This window comes from Motacilla alba, chromosome 2 (genome assembly GCF_015832195.1).
Source record: "Motacilla alba alba isolate MOTALB_02 chromosome 2, Motacilla_alba_V1.0_pri, whole genome shotgun sequence".
NCBI classification, from domain to species: domain Eukaryota; kingdom Metazoa; phylum Chordata; class Aves; order Passeriformes; family Motacillidae; genus Motacilla; species Motacilla alba.
Genome location: NC_052017.1, coordinates 6468888 through 6483904, shown reverse-complemented (window position 1 = coordinate 6483904; position 15017 = coordinate 6468888). Strand labels below are relative to the sequence as shown.

The window sequence follows — 15017 nt, the reverse complement described above, 5'->3', positions numbered from 1 at the left end:
TATTACAAATGCTGATTGCAGCGATTAGGTGTGCTATATGACCTTCTCAAATGGCATTTGCTGTGGAAACATTAAATTATAGTAGTCAGAACAGTGTATATTTCACTGTTTTGTGACTTGAATTATTTTTTTGCTCTAAGCCAAACATAAATTTGTAGGCTATAAAATATAAAACCTCTTCTGATGATTGGGAAATGAATGTAAGCAGCAAAAATAAGTTAATGATATAATCTACCATGTTTTCCACTGTTCAGTTTTATTTAAAACCTGCGCAATATTAGGAAGGCTTTTTGTAGAATATTTGGGGGAGGGGAATGACAAGGAAACACCAGGTGTGGTTATATCTTCTGCTGAAAGCATCAGTTGTGTTTAATTAATTGAAACCTCTGCTTTTCCTCAGTGTTAAGTAGGTTGCTAAAATACTATAGGGAGTTCAAGGCAGGTATACTGCTCTTGTTTAAACAAAATGTTTAAAAAGACTTTGTGAGGTACTTTGGTGTCTAATACATGAACTGTAGTTCAATAGAAAATCGAAACTCATCTGTAAATTATTAAATAAACATAAACAATCATTATCTTCCACTATCCAGCAAGTTTTGCCTCCAGGGTTGTGTTGGGGAATACTGAAAAGGGATATCTGTGAAAAAGTAGAATTATCATTTATGTTTGTGATGATTTTGCGGTAATCCTTGTTTAGTATGGACTTATAACTTTGCATTGCAGACAGGTAGTTGGTAGAAGAATAATTGGGATAGGATTTAGAAATAATCCCTGTCCTTAGCTGATTGTGTTCTGTAAAGCTTTTGAGCATTCCTGCGCCAAAGGAAGTGTTTTCACTCACCTGCATTCCTGTCCTTTCACTGGTGCTGGATGATGTGCTGGGATGTTGTGAAGAACTGCAAGAAATTTAATACTTAAATACTTTTGGCTTCTTTACCTGCTGCTTTGTTTTTCTCATTGTTAGAGGAATGTTACCTTCCTTGCTGTATCTCAGTCTTGCTGGAAGAGCCTGTTCTATCCAGTGGCTATGATATTTCATTTGCTCATCTCCCTACTCTTTGTTATGGATGGGAATCTGTGTGACCATCTCAGATGCTGCTGCCAGCAGTGTTTGTGTCCTTCCCACTTCCAAAACATGTCCCCATTCTGGCCAGCTCACTGGTCCCTGTCCTCCAGGATGGGCTGATGCAGTGGCTGCAAGGAGGAGTGCTAGGCAGTTTCTTCTGGTCACTGTGTGCAGTTTATTCTGGTTTGAATTTTTGTGAAATGTATGTTTTGAGAGACTACACTGGGAGCTTGTAAAGTGACAAGTAAGTGAAGGAGATGCTTCTGTCTCACCTAAGAAGGCTGTTACTTATTTTGTGTGTTCTGGGTGTGCTGTCACTGCTTATGGATAAGCAGGCAAGGGGAGCAATAACCTTGTAATCCCTAGGGTTCCATCTGTGCTCACATTTTTCAGCATTATCCTGAAAAAATTTTATAGGGATGCTGAGAAAAGTCCTCCTGTCCTTAACCTCTTCTTGCTTTTCCCTTTCACCCAGCTCCTTTGTAAATTGAGAGGGTGGTTTTCAGACTTTGGTTTGAGCCTCATTTTAATTCTTCTTTTCCTCCTTCACAGAGAGTAAAATGGTCCCAACACAATCAGAAGGGGTTGTCTTGCTAGGTAGTCCAAGAGAGTCAATCCTCTTCTAGCAGGAGAGCAACCTGCACAGACTCCAGAGATGGTTCCAGTTCTGCCCAGTTCTTTGATCCAAGAGAACCAGAGGCATTGCATGATAACATTTCTTCTGTAGCTGATTTAGCAGCTCCAGTCCTGCGGAAATAGTTTGGATGGACCATAGTGCTATAACAGACTGTACAAAAAAAGGAAATGCTGGTTTTGGAATGATTTAATCGCTTCAAAAAAAAACCAAACCCAAAACCTTTTCTCCCCAGTGCAGAACTAAACCCAAACCTTTCAGAATGCTCTGTGAAAGAGGAACTGGAGGGGTTTTGTCTGGGGGGGCAGGCGGGGTGCCCGTGTGCTGGCCTGCTGATTCAAGGCATGTTGGTTGGGTGAATGGTTGCCTGGGAGCTCTGGATGTTGGAACTGTTGAGATGCCCCAAACTGCTCAAAATTTGTGTACTTGGAATCAGAAGCTCCCAGGGTCTCCCAGGCTTTCCGTCAGCATGCCAGGCAGGTTGCCAAGTAGCCTGAAAATTTGGGAGGCGAGTTGCCAAGCTCTTGGCTCCCTTTCAAATGGGCTGCTGAACAGCTGGGAATCTGGATGCCTGGGCTTCTCAACAGCCCACCATGATAGTTACTGAAGAGCCAGGCAGGGAAAAAAGGCTGGAATTTGTGGCACAAACCTGTCTGCTTTCCATCAGACCTTGGTTGAAATTGAAACAAATCTGCCAGGTATTTTAGTTTTGACAGGCTGTCCTCACGTGATGACTTTTTTAATGTGATGACATCTAGTCATCTCTCATAACATTTTACTTCATGTGTCAAAATATTGTTTCACTGAAAATAATGTGTGTTTCAGTTTCATTGCTTTAGCATCATTATTATTCTATGGAAATTTCTTCCAAGGGTGCTCTGTATGGATCAGTCTCTATTTTATAGTAGCTGCAGCCCAGATTTTGGATAGTGTTCTCTCTTACCTCTCTGTAGTTACATTTTACGTGGAGCAGACAGGATGCTTGTGTCAAAACCTTGCTGAGTTAGTCTGTTGTTTGATCAGTAAAAGTTCATTATTGTATTTTTCTTGTAAGAAGAATCAGAGAAAATTAAAGGGCCAAATGCTGATTCAAGTGTACTTTGCTGGGGACATAAACCTAGAATGGGGAAAAAGGGGAGAAAGCTTCGAGTTTGTACAAGACTCAAGCAATGGGTTAACTTGAATGTTACATAATTAAGTGCTGACATTCATCCCTCAAAATGAAGTGATTTAAATCCTGGTTTTACAAATGCTTTCAGTCTAAAAAGAGTTTTTCCTTCTTATGTTTGCAGGCCTCGGAGTAGAGGAAAAACTGCAGTGGAGGATGAAGACAGTATGGATGGTTTGGAGGCAGCAGAAACAGAAAACACTGTGGAAACAGGTATGGAGAATATAGTGCTGCTGCTCTCTGGGTATTGCTTCTCTCTCAGAAATGCATTTAGTTGTGCAGGACTTCAGTAGACAAGAAATAGTTCTTCCATTTTGTAGTACAAGATGTGCCTTTTGGGCAGAATTAAAAGGAAAAAAAACTTGATATTTAAACCTATATTAATTTAAGGCTGCTGAAGCTATTATTTTTAAATAGCGTAATGGGAATCTCTTTGTAGTGTAGATGTGTAGAGGTTCTTTTCCTACTTTTGCAAGGCTGTAGCTAACAAAAATAAACACTCTGAAATGGCAGCTGCTGTTTTTGGAGTACCTGCCAAAATACACTACTACTTATTGACCTGTATCTTCAACTAACTACAGCAGACTATATGCCAAAGGGATAACCAGGATAACCAAATGCTAATGCTTCCTGCTGCTGCTTAGGAAACAGGATAAATCTCTGTTCTTGCTTTGGTAAATATTTGTTGTGGTGGTACCCAAATGCTTCCAGAGGGAGCTCATTGTTCTGGACTGAGTACTGTTGAAACAGTTTGTGATTTCTGTTCTGGCAGTTCAGGAGCCTAAAGAGACAAACAGATGAGCCAACACATGAGATAAAGGCCATGGTGAAGAGCTGTCATCTCCTTGCCAGGCACGTGTCTGTAGCCATTTCCCTGTTTTTAACCAGGGACTGAGTGTAGAAGGATGAAACCCACCAGGAAAGATGATGTTGTGGCCACTTGGCAGAAGTTTGTTGGTTTGACAGAAAGAAGCCTTGAAAATGCTTAATGAAAATGGAGACCTAAGGATTTATAAATTTAATTAGGTGGCCCTGTATGTGTAATGAGAGAAGTGGAAAGAAGCACAGAGACACAAACAGCAGAAGCTGTTGGTCAGGGCAGAAATGGCATGGAAGTGCCAGCTGAATTAAGGGATTTGTCCAGGTCTCTCAAAGCTGCTGAGTGGTGGGGGTAGAGTAGTGAAACCCTTAAAGATGAAGACAAGGATCTGTGCTTAGTGCAGATTTATAGGGACAACAAATAGAGGACCTGAAAGGAGCTATTTTTTGCATTTTCATGGGCCATGCAGGAGCTTGGCTGCTGTGGTGAAAGCCACAGAGGAGGAGGAGGCTGAAATTCTCCTGAGGATGAGCTTTGTGTGTGATGGTGGCTTGCTTCCTCCTTGCTGGATGTGGAATGATGCTGACAAGTCTTTGTGCTTGTGACTTGAGGCTTTGGGGAGTGTCAGGAGTGTGTAGTCACAACTTGTGTTGAATTCAAGTGTTAATGGCATGTGGAAGGAACCTAAATTAAAGCTTAATTCAGGAATGTTTCATTGTTTTATTCTGCCCTTTGTTTTCCTGCCCCTGCAAATAAAACTGCTAGTGGTAGTGAACTTGGGTGATCTTTTGCAGCTTCTGCAAGTAGGTAATTACTAGTTAATAGACTAATAAATTAATATATAAGTGAAAAAGTTGGAGCAGGTATTTGTGTGTAGAAAAAGAGAGCAGGGTAAAGGAAAACTAGTTCTAATTCTGTTACTACATCATTATTATTACGTTATGATGATGATGATTACTGTTTCTATGTTATGTGGCAGAAGCATTCTTATGAAAGTCAGTGAAGGGGGCAAAAAGTGTCCCTTTAAAGTGATAAGTTTTATAAATTTTAAAAAGGTTTAAGAAAAGGAAAAAAACCCAAAAATAAATTCAAACCTAACAACTGGTATACTACTGTGTAGGGAAATCACTGATAGCTGTATTTTTTTTTTTTTCCTTTTGTTGTTTTTAACAAAGTTCCTCAACAGGAACCTGAGAGCAGTTTCTGATTCAGAAGAGAGAGGAACACATAATTATTTTAAGGCTCTGAGAGTGCATATAGATAAGTCTCTCCATTATCTTTCATCAGAATAATCCTGAGTCTCACAGGTGGCTGATCCCCATTTCTGAACGTGTGGGCAGTGGGAGCACTGTGATGGAAACCCTGATGGACCAAGACTGGAAGTGAGGCACCATCACTTCAGTGCTGAGCCCAGGGTGGATTTACAGACCCTGCTCCTCACTGAAAAGATGCCTAGTAAAAATACATATGTCTGAAATCCCGTTTTTGCAGGAGAGCAAAAATAGACTTGAAAGAGCATTATCATGTTGAGCATTTTGATAGAGACAGAATCATAATTATGTTATTTTAAAAGCGGGGCACCATGTGACTTGCTAGAGGTTTAATCATATTATCTGAAAAGGCTGCTGCCTCTAAAACTTACTCTAAGCACTTACCTGAGTTAGTACAAAAATGTGGGAGAAGGAATAATCTCAGTTTGTTGCTCTGTGTTGATTAAATTGAAGGGTATCTCTATACTAGTTTGTTAATTTCTGCTTCAACTAGAAAAGGGTTTTGTTTTCCTTGCTTGCAAAGAGTGGTCTTGCCAGAAAATTTTTGCAGTAGTTGGCAAACCAAAACACTATATAGCAATATTACAGAAGTAGAAATTAAATGTCTAAAGATCTTGACATGTGATATGTGACGTATTTTGAGTCTCTGTGTTCCTAGCTTCCTTTCCATTGTTTGATTTGTACACTGAGAATAATCAGGAATTCTTTTACTGTGTGAGTTTGGGATTTCGAGGTTGCTTCTGTTTTGTTTTATTTAATTAAGTTTCATAAAATGAGAGAAGTCCATGTTACTAATGTTGTATTGAGTATAATGAGCTCTGCTTTTAGGGAAGGGAGCCATGCAGGAGGAATAAGAACTCCCCTCTCAGGGAGGGGAAAAAAGGATATGCCCCATATAATCCCACCTAAGACAGAAATGTTTAGTAGCTGTCAAATCTTCTCTGGGGAGAAAAAGCAAGGAGTGTGCAACTACTAAACATTATTTCCATTTTAATGTTGATACAAATGTTTGTTTAAGTAAAAAAAAGACAAAATTTTTTCCCAAAGGGGTTCTTTTGCAATGCTGAGGCACAGTCATTTTAATTGCAGTTCGGGAAAAAAGTTACTGCCCTTCCCAAAATTCTGTAATCTCACATGTGAAGCGAGGCAGAGTTGGAAGCAGAGCAGGGTAAGCTGTGTGCTGCTCTGATCAGTTCAGTATGGCTGCTTCTCCTGCCAACTGCAGCAATTCCTGAGCCCTGTCCCTTTTCTGCCAAGTACTAAGTTCCCTTTGGTGTAGATGAATTCTTAAGGACGGAAAGAGAGGAGGAGGGATTTGGAATTGGAGAAAGGAAATTCTGGAATTTGGAAAAAAAGAGCTGTTTGGAGCTAAGTAAACTTTTTTCCTGAAAAAAGGGTGTTGACAACTGCTTCTACTGAATCAATAGATTTTCAGCTTCTTGTAAACCTCAGGACAGACTCCTTTCGTTTACCCACCAGCCCTGTCTCTCTTGCTGATCCTTTGGCTCCTCACTTCATGTCTGTTCTGCTCTTCAGCTTTGTATTTGTCTTTCCAGCTGTCTGCTCCTTCATTTTTCTTCACTGTGGTTCCCCCAGTGATGTTGCACTGATGTTTCTCTATCCAGCTGATGTTGTGGTTACCCGTTCTTCCCATCATTTTGGCACCACAGCATCTTAGCATGGTTAAGGATGGCTGGGACCCCTGGGGATCATCTGCTCCACAGCTCTGCCCCAGCAGGGTCACCTAGAGCTGGCTGTCCAGGACCATGTCCAGACAGCTTTTATCTCCAAGGGCTGAGGCTCCACAACCTGCCCTGCACAACCTGTGGCAGTATTCAGGCACCCTCACAGTAAAAAAGGGTTTCCTGATGTTCAGAGGGAGCCTTCTGTGTTTTTATTGGTGCCTGGTGCCTCTGGTCCTGTCAAGATCTTCCAGCTGTGAACACCTTCCATCTTTCTGGTTATCAGTAAAATATTGTTTGCTGCAAAATGCTGTGTTTTCCTCTGGATCCTCTTGTGCTGCTCCTCTCTGTAAGAACAGTTTTCTTCTGATGAGTGAGTTTCTCATGGCCAAGAATGTACAAACCAGAAAATTCTGGAGAGCATGTGGCTTTGTGCACAGGGATATATGCAAATATAAAACTGCTAATCCAAAGAAAGAAATAATACACCAGGAAGCTCCTGATAGGCTTTCTGTAGGTTTGGTAGCCCTTTTACTACTAATGAAGACTTGGCTGCTGTTTCTTTTCCCCATCTTCTGTTAGTTTCAGCAAGTTTCTGTACTTGATATTTTCTTGGCTCTGCATTTAAGTTGAAACTGAATTCTCTGTCTTAATTATCTGATTATTCCCTTTTTTCCCCTTTTTTTGGAGAACACTTGTGAAATATCCCAACTCAATCTAGAGTCTGTAATTCTTCCTGTCTATGTCCCACCATAAAAGTGTTGAGATTCAGATCTGGGACAAATGTGATAAAATAAGTTTATTTGAACTGCTGAGTCTCTTGGGTCAGGTATTTATTCTGTTAACTGTTCATACCTTGTCAGCCAGCTCTTACAGCAGTGCTTTCTACCAGACCCTCAACTCCCCATGGTGTTAAGAGCCCTCTGACAATAGATAAAGGAACCTGGATGATTTTTATCAACCAGTAGTTCCTTATCTACATTATTGTTGTTAGTAACATTTTTATCAGACCCAGTGACATGTCCTGGCCAGTTCATTTCTTGTTGGACTTCACATTAACTTCCTGAAGATGGAGTTTCGTCTGACCCGACTCATTTGTCTCTGGGCAAAGCCCTGAAGAACCAGAAACAAGCACTTCTCAGTGGAGGAAAGTTATTCATGCAGAAGTTGCCAGGGATTTTTGGACTAAGTCAGAATCTCATCAGCTTTGAAGCAGCCTGAAAAGCACTTTCCTAGAGAAAAAAAATAATTCTGCAATATCCTGCTTATTAAAGGAAATATAGGTATCCTTTTGCAGTCATATGAACCATACTGAGTAGGGCCTCTCATTGAAGCAAAGCAAAACACACCTGACAGCAAGTCCTGGTCTGGGTGAATCAATGGCAAAAGCTCTTGGCAATGTGTTTTAATACCAAAATCCAGTTTTAAAATCCAGACAGATACTTTGGCCTCATCATTACCACCCATTCCTTCTCAAATTAATGAAGAGAAGAATTTGCACCACTGAGTGCTTTCTTGGAGATTAAATTTGGCCCTACAATTTGTGGCAAATACGTGCTTAGAAATGCACTTAAATATTTTTAAGGCAGCTAATATTCTATGTATTCATTAGAAAAGAAGTAATTTCTTCTTTCTTATGTTGCTGACTCTTACCTGCTTAGCCACTGGAAAAATTAGCAGAACTGAAGCATATTGTTGTAATTATTATAAGCATCTTATTATTTTTGCTTTATATTCTGGTAATTTGTTTGTAATGAGGAAAGCAAACAAAAGAGAAGGTTACTTGATATTTGCATTTAAACCATTATGGGCTTACTCAATAATACCATTTATCATCATGCACACTTAAAATGGGCCATTTAGAAAAATCTGATTTTTTTGCCTTCTGACTGATACCTCTGTCTCAGGTGTTTTGAGAGCTGGTGGAATCTGTTAATTCCAAATCAGTTTTAACATTAATGAGTTTTTTCATTCTGGAGCTTATTTCTGAAATGCAGCTTTTGTGGTTTTGCTTATTTATTCAATAGTGGTTTTGCAGTTTTGGTATCAAACTAATGCCTTGTTAAACATAATCCAACAGGTTTTGAAAATTTTCCAAGACCTAGAAGCTTCCACTTCTCCATTACCTTGATGTTTAACTCTGCTGCTGTGTCATTAGCGATGTGATGGAAGATCTGCATGGCCATTACCAGTCAAATACATTGAAATAGTTGCATGTGCTTTGTGCTATATACTCTTCTCACTGGGAAAAGAGGCTGCTCTGTGTATGTTTTAGTTCATACAGTCACAGAGTGGTTGGTGGTCTAGGTTGGAAGGGACCTCAAAGATCATCTTGTTTCATCCCTTCTGCCATGAGCAGGAACCACTTACTAATTCTGTAGACCTGTCTTAATTTTTATTACTGTAATGCTGTGTTGAGGCTGACTCTTCAGTTCTGTAAAAGATATAGAAATTCCCTGCTGATGAATTAAAATCACAGTAAAAATCAGGCTGATGTTGGAGTCCTATGAACACCTACCCTGGTAGCCCTTTTCTAGGTCAGGTTCAAAGGGGAAGAATGTAGTGGGTAAAATGAACTTATTTAGGATAATAAAAGAGGTACCCATTAAATGACTCTTAATTCAGTAGTAGTTCATGTAAAAGAACATTCAGGGCAAAATTACCATCCTGCTTTTATATAAACAAAAATCACTCTCAAATAGCTTTTGCTACCTGAGCAAGTGGCGCTTCAGTTCTTCTGAGAATTGCAGAAGAACTGCAATTAAAGAGAGAAGGAAATTCTAGGAATTACTGGCAAATGGATAAGTGGAATGAAGCATCAGTGAGGGTTTTTTTTTCTCTTTTTACTGTTGCTTTATAAACTCTTGGCATGTTAAATGCCACGTGCAGTTTTGCTTTGCCTTTTCCAAAAGGATGAGCTGTAATTGGGAAAGTACAGGAAAGGCCAACAAGTATGACAAGAAGTAAGTAATAGCTTCTGTATGGGGATCAGTTAAGGTAAAACCTTCAATCTGAAGTGATTTCACTGAGGAGGAATGTAATAGGGTCTGAAGGTTGATGAGTGGTGTGGAGAAAATGGACAGGGCACAATGACTCATGTTGTTGTGCAGCAGAAATTAGGGGACATCAGGTGGTGTTCATAGAATACCATCATAGGGGCAGGTGCATTTGCACTCAGCATCTACTGCAATTACAGAATTCATTGTTCCTGGATGCTTTGGGCATGAACAACTTGACATGGGTTTGAAGAAGACCTAATCAAATTAGTGGAAAAATAATCAGATGAGTGCTGTTGAATACCACTCTTAGTTTAGGAGGTTCCTTAGTCATGGAGGTTCCGTGTTATGGTTATCCATAATATGGTTTTGTGTTTATTGGGTGATCAAAATTACAGTTTAAATTGAGAGTCTTGTTTTTGTTTTATAACTAATATAAAATTTGCATTTATTTTCTGTATGAAATGTATTTTTCAGTTAAGAGCATTTAAAAGCTCATTTGACTGAAAATTATCAAAATATACAGTGGGATGTACAGAACAAGAAAAACTGCAGGTTTTCTTCTGAACTCCATCTAACACTTGTTGCAGTATGTAAATCAAAGAATTATTGAATAGTTTGGTTTGGAAAGGTCCTTAAAGATCATCCAGTTCCAGCCCCCCCTGCCATGGACAGGGAGGGACCCATAGACCACATTTCTCAATGCCCCATCCAACCTGGCCTTGAGCACTTCAGGAATGGGGCATCCACAGCTTCTCTGGGCAGCCTGTGCCAGAGTCTCACCACTTTCACAAGAATAATTATTTTGTAATACCAGAGCTACCCTCTTTTTGATTACTGTAAAAAATTTCTGCACCTTTGAGATCTGTGCATATGACTTCCTCAGCCACCGGCAGGAGAGGTGATGTTGCTATCACGTTGTGTCCAGAGGAGTAACAGAATTATGAACTCTGAGTAGTGGAAACTTGTTTTGTTCCTAAACTGGGACAGTGGGTGAAACTTGCTAGTTATAGTACTGGGTAGTGTCATGGTTTATCCCAGCTGTCTGTTGAGTACCACACAGGTGCCCCCTCACTCTCTGCCCTATGGGGGCAGGGAGGAGAACTGGATCAAGGTAAAACCCCAGGGTTGGGATTAGAACAGTGGTGAGCCCCTGGAACAGTTTGCCCAGAGAAGCTGTGGCTGCCCCATCCCCTGAGTGTTCAGGGATGGGTTGGATGGGGCTCTGAGCAACCTGGTCTAGTGAAAGATGTCCCTGCCCATGGCAGGAGGTTGGAATTGGATGATCTTTAAGGTCCCTTTCAAGTCAAACCATTCTGTGATCTACTGGGCGTTCTATGGTGTGGAGTATCCCTCTGGCCAGTTGGGGTCAACTGTCCTGGCCATGCCCTCCCCCTGCTCATTTTTGCATTTTTTGCTCATTTTTCGGCTCTTTGCTGGCAGAGCATGGGCAACTGAAGAGTCCTTGCTTTAGAGTAAACATTGTTTAGCAACAACTAAAACATCAGTGCGTTACCAAAATTTAATCTCATCCTAAATCCGAAACTCAGTGCTGTACCCAGTGCTAAAAATAAAATTGATTATGCTAGCCAAACCCAGGACAGGTAGGGATTTTAAATTCATAGTTTGCATTCCCTTGTTAAGGTTTCTTTTTATATTGTTGCTACACTGACCTGGTTGTTTATTTGTCAAAAGTCCTGGATCATTTTGGAGTGTTTGTAGTTCTGCAGACCCCAATGGGGCTGTGTAAAGCACCTGGTCCCATTAGCTGTTTCCTGACACAACACTACCCCTTCCTCGTGCAAAAATAGCTGTGGCTGCCTTCAAAGCTCCTTACTCCCTCTCACAGAACATCTTGGTAGGCAACATTTGAGACCCCTGGGATGTCCCTGCTATCTTTAGTGATCTTGGTATTTTCCAGCCTTCAGTACTTTCTGTTCTTAGTGAAAGTTTTGGAAGCTCATGACATGTGCTTCATTGTCTGCCTTATCAGTGGGTCTGACAATAAAGTAGTTAAATAGACAACCTGCTGCACCTAAATATTAATTTAATAGTAGAATATTAATTTTATGTTTATGACAGCTCTTTGGGTTTTGTTTGTTTTTTTTTTTTTTAAGTGTCACTTCGTAATGAGTATTATAATATTTAATTTTTTTTTCTGGTAGAACTCTTACAGTATTTTTAGGTTTTGACTTGACAGGTAGTTTCTGAGTATTTAGAAGAAAACCTTTTTGGATATGCTGATGTCTGTCCTTTGCCTGATTGCCACAGCAGAGCCCACACACACATCTCCTTATTTTGCTTTATGTTTACCCAAGTAGCTTGTAGAATAGGGCCTTGTGATTGCAAGAAAATGGAAAAGGATTGTTTGTAACAAAAGAACATTTTAGATCTTAAGTTGACGTTGCTTCATCACATCCCCAAAGAAAGCTGTGGTCGTGTAATAAAATCCCAGCCATCCCCAGTTTTCTGCTTTCCACAAGCCCTGATCCCAGGGGGGGCTTACAAAAACCAGAGCTTCCCTCCTGAGCCTGCGTGTCCCAGGTGTGTCTCACATGGGGAGAGGTTTCCAAGGGGTCTGAAGATAGAGCAGGAAAACAGGAAATTAGCAACACAATTATTACTCAGAATGTTGTAAGTCTCTACATAAGACATGTTAATAAGGAGACCAGCTACTGTTAGGAAGGTGGGTAGTCAACATAATCGGCTGAGGGGTGCTGTGTTTTCTTTGAGTGTTCTCTGCATTCTGCTCTATAAAGGGGACTAAAAATAATGAGAAATCCTTGAACCTCTGTGTACTGTTTTTCTCCTCCTTGAAAAATTAGGGTTGAAAAAACCCTAATTAAAACTTGAATAGTGTAAAAGCTAAGGATTGTCTTTTCACCACTGAATACATATTACTGAAGCAAATGTGACGGAAATATTAATTAAAAGAGAATTTTAATACACATGCTGTGAATGTTACCAGTTCCAGTGACTTCCCTGCATATCTGTCCCCTGTCAGTGTTAGGCAATTTGATTTTTTTTCCCTTGTATTTCATGTCTCCATCCTTGGAGATGCTCAAAAACCATCTTGGCAGCTGGCTCTGGTGGCCCTGCTTAAGCAGGGGTTTGGACAAGGTGGATACAGGCTGCCTTCCAGCCTCAACCAGATGTGATTCTGTGAGTTACCCAAGTTGGATAGCATGTGGAAGTCTCAAGTCTTTGATGTTCCCATATGGACAGGAACTTTAGTCCTTGTACTTTTGGGGGATTTCTTTAAATAAGAAAAGTAAGCTTTTCTGTCCTCAGCCAGGTGAGAAAGAACTCTGGATATAATTGTATTTAGGTAATAAAAAAAATTTAAGCACAGTGTATCCTAGTATTTTCCTAAAGTTTCAGTAAAGGATAATGAGATTAAAAACTAACCTAGAAACACTGGTTACAACTAGATCTTTTAAATTGTACAACTAGATCTTTTAAATCTCAGTCTCCCCACTAACTCAAGAAACAAAAAGGCAAGACCGTCACTGTGCCAGAAACAATCATGAAAAGAGGATGCAAAATAAAGCATTACATATGAATCTGCAAATGAGCTTCCCATTTATTAATCATCCATGGATCCTCAATTCCCAGTAGCTTCAAAGTAGAATGCCATAACCAAATCTGATGATGTTCATTAAACATACTGTGCCAGGTGCTTCCAAGAACATCTCTGACGTGTATCTGAGATGTCTCCTTGCCAGGTCAGTGCTGGGATCCATCTCCTAGGAATTTGACTCATGAAATGCTGTGCTCCTGTTCTCCCTTCATCTTCTGCAGGAAAACTTTCACAAAGTTTTTTTCACAAGTAGCACACACAACTTTCATGCTGTTTAGTGAGCACCGTGTTTTCAGTCTTCCAACGGCATATTGAGGCACAGTTTGCTTTATTGCGGAGACGGCAACTGAGATGTTGTTTGTCTCATTTAGTATAATTTGGGTCCCTCCTTCTCTGGAGAAGCAAACAGCAGGGGAAATGCACCATAAGGATGTAAGCTCATATAGTTGTCATGTGTAGTGAAACAATCTGTGTCTTCTCACACAGCCCAGAGTTCCTGGGAGTGACTGAGAGCACCCCTGAACTTGGCCTTCCCAATGTGCTGGGTGCCCAGTAATGGTAATGAGCTGAAAGCTGGCAGAGAGTAAATGGCTTTTCTCCTTTACTTGATTGAAAGTTTCAGCAGGCACACAATCAAGCCAGAGTTCCTTTTGCACAGTTTAACTAGGTTAAAGAAAGTGGCCAAGATGGATCAGAGCAGGGCCAGGGTTTCCGGTGGTCTTCCTGGAGCACTTCAGGCGTGGCTGTCCCGGGCTGTGCTGTGGGTTTTGTTCTGAGTGCTTTGGCGTCTCCCTGTCTTCTAGGTGTTTATGTTTTGCTCTCTTCATTGAGGTTGCGTTTAGAAATTTGGGGGTTACTGGCACAAGATTGTCCTTTGGATTCAACATTCTTGGAAATGCACCACGGACTGTTCTGAATGGCTCTGCTGGACACTGCCTGCTTCGGGAAACTTCATCCAGGAAACATCCAGGGATGTTTGTTCAGATGTGCCAAAAACTGAGGGTGTGGGGTTTGGGTTTATTTTGTTTTGTTTTCCGTACAGGGACATTTACTATTACAAGGGATGCATTCCCAAGAGGATATTTATTCAGTGTCAAATCGTGATCCAGCATGTTTTTTCAGAATAGATGAAAGGGGTTTAACACAAGCCATTGGGATTTTGGACAGGTAGTCACTTTTGGATGTTTCAGGTGTCCAAAAAACATTTCAGATGTATGTTACTGAGTAGTTTAACTGAAATGGGAGATGAAGATTCAATTTACACCAGCTCAGATAAATACTTGGAATGCCCAGTCATAACAAGGAATTTTTTTTTCCTTAATGTTGTATTTCTCTTCACTATGGTTTGAGGTATTCACTGAGGGTTTTAAATGTTATACATTGACTTCCTAAATGATTTCACATTAGGTTAAAGAAAAATCTTACTTCCAATCTCTGTGCATGAAACAAGACAGATTTCTCATTTTCCATGTGCTGTAGCAAGCATATGATTTCAGTATTTCAGACCAAGCTGCACAGTTTTATGTTCTGAGAATTTTCCTCTCTTTTCTTGGTTTTATTTATAAGATAAAAGTTTGTAACAGGTTTTTATGCGTGCCCACCCATGTGGCAGATTCTTCTACCCTTTCATTTCTCCACTTGTCATTTATCCTTTGCAATATTTAATTATATTTTGACATGTATGTTAATTTTTAAGAAATGTGAATGTATCTTCTGCTGAAATTTTTTGGAATAATCTGCTGCTTTACTCTAACTGGACTTGTTTGCAAGAGCTGTATGTACTGACCTCTGAGCTCAAGC

The 15017-nt window shown here is 40.3% G+C and overlaps 1 protein-coding gene across 10 annotated transcripts in view; it reads left to right on the top strand.

The window, feature by feature from the left end:
• Positions 1–15017, top strand: part of KMT2C (lysine methyltransferase 2C) — a 188872-nt gene that overhangs the window by 44072 nt on the left and 129783 nt on the right. For all 10 annotated transcript variants that reach the window (XM_038125688.1, XM_038125734.1, XM_038125762.1 and 7 more), the window contains one exon: positions 2993–3081. In XM_038125688.1, coding sequence (XP_037981616.1) covers positions 2993–3081 — 89 coding nt within the window. The remainder of the gene's footprint in view (positions 1–2992; positions 3082–15017) is intronic.